General features: G+C 39.1%; 1 protein-coding gene across 1 annotated transcript; it reads left to right on the plus strand.

Annotated features, from left to right (window-relative positions):
* Window positions 1-3,817: 3,817 nt before the first annotated feature.
* Window positions 3,818-4,699, plus strand: LOC136879344 (octopamine receptor beta-1R-like). Its single transcript, XM_067153160.2, has one exon. It carries the CDS (start codon window positions 3,818-3,820, stop codon window positions 4,697-4,699), a length of 882 nt encoding a protein of 293 aa, XP_067009261.1.
* The last annotated feature ends 332 nt before the right edge of the window (window positions 4,700-5,031 follow it).

The following is a 5,031-nucleotide window of genomic DNA, read 5'->3' on the forward strand; positions in this document are numbered from 1 at the left end:
ATGGTTAAAAATCTTTCAATGATGTTAATGTAGGTTTGTGAATCTTCGATTCTTCTCTCTTCTTGAATTTTTTTCAGAGAGACCGAATACCCGATCAGGGGGAATGAAGGAATGACCTCTTACTGGAAAAATGAACTGTACCTCCTCTACGTCTCTTGGTGCTTGCAGAAGCCACCTTCGGAGCATAGCTATCATCGTCCTATCGTCAACATTAGTGTGTTCTCTTGTACGAAAGCTCTCTTAGTCGCACTGAGATTGACTCTTTTCTTTCTCACCTTTGATGGAGACACTACAGAAGGTGATACTTCCATTTTCAAAAATGGAAATCAGGCAATCTCTGATATAAAACTAGGAATAAAGCACTAGTAGAAAGCATGCAGCTTTAGCATAATCGTAGCTATGTTATATGTTGTTCTCACATGCCATAGAAGTCAGGTTCTGGTTGGTTGAAGTGCCCTTTATTCATTTTGCTTTTAAAACGCAGTGGACTTTATCCGTTTTGCATCTAACCTGAGTTTTTAAAGGGGAAATACTTAAGGATGTTATGGATTTTGCTAGTATATTATTTCATGCTTCAGTAGACACATCTTTTACCGATATATTTGTACCATTATCTCATTTTTTGTAAAAAGTGGACTTTATCCGTTTTGCTTTTAGGCGTTTCTAATTTATTGTAGGCTATTTCAAAACCCGTATATTCTGTTTAAATTTGTCAAGTTCACTTTTATTTCGGAAGGGGGTTTGAACACCCTAAGTTCCCCCCTCCCTCCCTGGGTACGGCCTTGCGTGAAGTTAGGAGTGCAGTTATCGATATTGGGAACTGCTGTTAAAGTTTGCCTACTGATTTTATGGAAGTCACCTGTTGTTTTCGAAATCTATTTCAGGCGAAGACAGATGGTTGATGTCTCCAATAATATTCTCGTCACCGAGATGGTTTTTCCGTGGTTTCCCATTTTCGCACCTGGTAAATATTACGACTGTACCTTAATTAAGGCCACCCCGGTCGCTTCCTTCCCACTCCTATCCCAACGTTATGTCGATACGACATAAAGCAAATTACCTATATATATAAAATTGGATGTTGGTATGTTTGAAGCTAATAGACTCAAAAACGACTGGGCCGATTTCTCTGAAATATTCACAGTTTGTTCTTATTGCATCTGAGAGGGATTTTGAAGTCGTTCGAACGAAATCTGATTGGTAGATCGGCACTAAGAGGTAAAAAAATAAAATTGGGGAAGATATGCAAACCGCAAGATAAGTCCGATCAGCGGGTTGCCTACCCAACAGTATGTGAAGATTATGATGTGTTCCTTAAAACTTATTTCTGCTTTTATCAAATAGTGTGGGGGCAGGACACCCCTCCCAGCCCAAGGGGAGAGGATGAAATGTAAATGTAATCGAAAACGACCGATATTAGTGTCGTATCCATAGTTTTCGGGATCACTGAGATGAGCTATGACACTCAAAATGCTGTTTAAGTCAAGTTCATCCCGAAAAGCACCCCTAGGGGTGGGGTTTAAAGGGGGGTGAAATATTAATGTAGAATCCATAGTTTTCGGGGTCGCTGAGATGAATAACCTGAGCGCAAAAATGGCTCCCAAATCATTTATGAAACTCCATTCTAAGAGTAATCACCTAGGTAGGGCCTATGTCCCTAGAGGCCATGACGGGTGCACATCTTGCACTCCTTGAGGAACGAATTGTTGTGTACGGGTCGATGTGTGTGAGCAATTGAATGTAGTATTAGCACCGTATGTAGAATCAAGTGTTTGATAAGTTTAACTGCAGTTTATAATTGTAGCATAACTATTTTTATTAGACAATATCTTGCTTGCTTTTTCTGTCTGCAAGTAGTTGCAATAAAAATCTGTATACTGACTGGAGGGTAATTGGGAATTAAAACGAGACTATGGAATGAGTATGTGGGAAAGTGGGTGTGAGATTTGTTGATACTAGGGCCGATTGCATAAACCCTTTGATCTTAGAAACGAAATTTATCGGGGCAACGTCTGTCGTGTTTTGATAGTAAAATATATATAGGAAGAGAGAGCGAGAGGGTCCTATTCTAGTCACATACACAGAAGAGAGAGTTCACTACGTGTCGTTATAGAGATTACTGTAAAGCTATCATGACTGATGATATTCAAGTCAAAAGCTGTTACTCCCTGGCCCTGACACACGTGTAATGAAAAACTGTCATCTAAACCCATTTCTTTTGCAAAGTAAAGACAGAAGCAATTAAACTTCGAGTGACTCTTTATTCAAAAGACTTCAGTTATGCTAACTTCTATCGGACTACCGTTCTTCCTGATAGAACGTCTCCATCGCTGCTTGAGATATTAACTATTTACACAGCCTGCCCCAAAAGGGCTTAATTTACCTGTCAAAATATTTCTCATTTCAGAATATGGAACAGTTATGCAGTTAATAGCTTGCATTCCAAACAGAGGGAATAAATTATAATTACTAGAACTGGAGTGGAGCACATGTAATAAGCTATGATATACAAAAAGCTACAGAAAGCTTATTAAAATAGAGTTGGATGTGCGTGTTGTCTTACTTTGCAAAATTTCTAGCTGCACTCTGCATAGCTCTGTACGGCCTCAGGTGATAAGAACAGTATCTAAGGAACTGGTCTTTTCATACGCTTGATGATTACTGAGCGAGTTGGCCATGCGGTTACGGTGTCGCAGCTGTGGGCTTGCATTCGGGAGATAGAGGGTTCGAAACCCACTATCGGCAGCCCTGCAGATGATTTTCCGTGGTTTCCTATTTTTACACCAGGCAAATATTAACTCTATCTTAATTAAGGCCGTGGCCACTTCCTTCCCATTCCTAGCCCTTTCATGTCCCATCGTCGCCATAAGACCTATCTGTGTCGGTGTGACGTAAAACAACTTCTAAAAAAAATAAAAATGTGTGTATTCAGAAGGCAGATGAAACAGACTTGAAACTTCTCTTTGGCTCAAGTTCACGGAACAATACTGCCACAGATTGTCATGGCAATGCGCAAAAATATTCAATTTTCTACATAAAATCTGCTCGTTTTTTAAGTCTACGTAACCAATATTATTTACGTCTTCAGATCCAACTACAAAGACTGTCCAATTATTTCATTACATTATGCTTGAACATTTTGTTCATTTAATATATTCTGCATGATGTTACTGAACTCTTTAACTTATTACCTCACTATTATTATGTGTTCTCCTTTGTTTCAGTGTTCTCAAGCATGACGACTGCTGAGGGGGGCAGTACCGGGACAATGGATGTGACGTCATCTCTCTGGTGTTCGTATCTCGAAATAACTTAAAAAGAGATCACCCTCTCCAACAGGAAACAATGAAACGGCAGACATTTAATTTCCACTGTGGCTATTGTGGAGGAAATATTGGAAGTTTTATTAAATGCGAAATTAAAACAGTATTTTATGCTCGATGTTAGACGAATATGTGAACTATTTTTGTGGTATATTTGTTCAGGTTAGTGTAGAACAAGCAGATGGAAGAATTTTGATACGTGATTTAGTAATAGAGGTCTATTTTAACGGAATGTATTGAGGATGGATCAAATATTGATAAAGAGAATACAAGACTTCCCGGAAACAGTTTCAAATATTCTTCTGATACAAAAAGGAGACTCAAAATACCATGACACGCTTCTACAGGAAATTCATACTTTCTATAATAATGTATGTTTATATGTTTTATCGGTGTTTTAAAGAGAGTTACGTAATGATGTTGTGAATTATAAAGATATCGTTGAATATACAGAAATTATTACGTAGGAAAACAGGGTATTACGTACAACCAAAATGGAAGCAAATACTATTCCAGGCTACAGCACAATGACTGCCTCCAGTAAAGCCAGTGATATTTTAAGTACCTTCAACATTGCTACAGCTACTACGATGTCACCTATCTCAACAGGCAGCAGTAGCATTGGTTCTTCGCACATTACTTCAACAATTGGCATCACAACGGCGGAGAATCTGATTATTAATACTACCAACCGCACAACTTATACCTCTGTTGTAAGTGACAATAACGAGGGGAGTACAGCAAACTGGGAGGCGATATTGATAATAATATTAAAATCTTCAGTGATGGGATTTATAATTATGGCAGCACTGTTCGGAAATTTACTCGTGATTGTAAGTGTAATGCGTCATCGTAAATTGCGTGTGATCACGAATTATTTCGTAGTATCCCTTGCGTTAGCCGATATGTTGGTAGCCCTGTGTGCTATGTGTTTTAATGCCAGTGTAGAACTGACGGGGGGTACGTGGTTATTTGGATATTTTATGTGTGATGTGTGGAATTCGTTAGATGTGTACTTTTCAACCGCGTCTATTCTTCACTTGTGTTGTATTTCTGTGGACCGCTACTACGCCATCGTCCAACCGCTGGACTATCCACTCATCATGACCCATGCTCGTCTGGCTGTCATGCTGGCAGTAGTGTGGTGTTCCCCAGCTCTAGTCTCCTTCGTGCCCATTTTTATGGGTTGGTACACTACAAGTGAACATCTTGAGTTTCGACGGCAACATCAAGATATTTGCGGCTTCACCGTCAACAAGCCGTATGCAGTGATATCCTCCAGTGTCTCGTTCTGGGTTCCTGGAGTGATCATGATCTGCATGTACTACAGGATCTACGTGGAAGCTGACCGACAAGAAAGGATGTTGTACAGGTAGGGCAGTATAACATAACTTTATTTTTGGGGCATCAGAAATTTTGTATAGGGAGGCATGTGTCACACGGTATCGAATTGACTTTGTCATTCATCCCGCTATATTAAAAAAATCAATCTTAGGAAGTATTTTTAAAGCCAGTCTTACTAGAAACACCCATCTACATCTCTTATTTGACATATTTGGAATCATAGGATTCACAATATAGATGTAACAGAAATTAAGTTCCCGGAAGGAACCAACATTATATTTCACCGATCTGAATATTACGTAAGTATTCACGATGATTAGGCTTTTTCAATCGTAAAAATTACCAGTGTTCCACTCCAATGTTA

The sequence above is a fragment of the Anabrus simplex genome, chromosome 8 (assembly GCF_040414725.1).
Source record: "Anabrus simplex isolate iqAnaSimp1 chromosome 8, ASM4041472v1, whole genome shotgun sequence".
Lineage (NCBI taxonomy): Eukaryota > Metazoa > Arthropoda > Insecta > Orthoptera > Tettigoniidae > Anabrus > Anabrus simplex.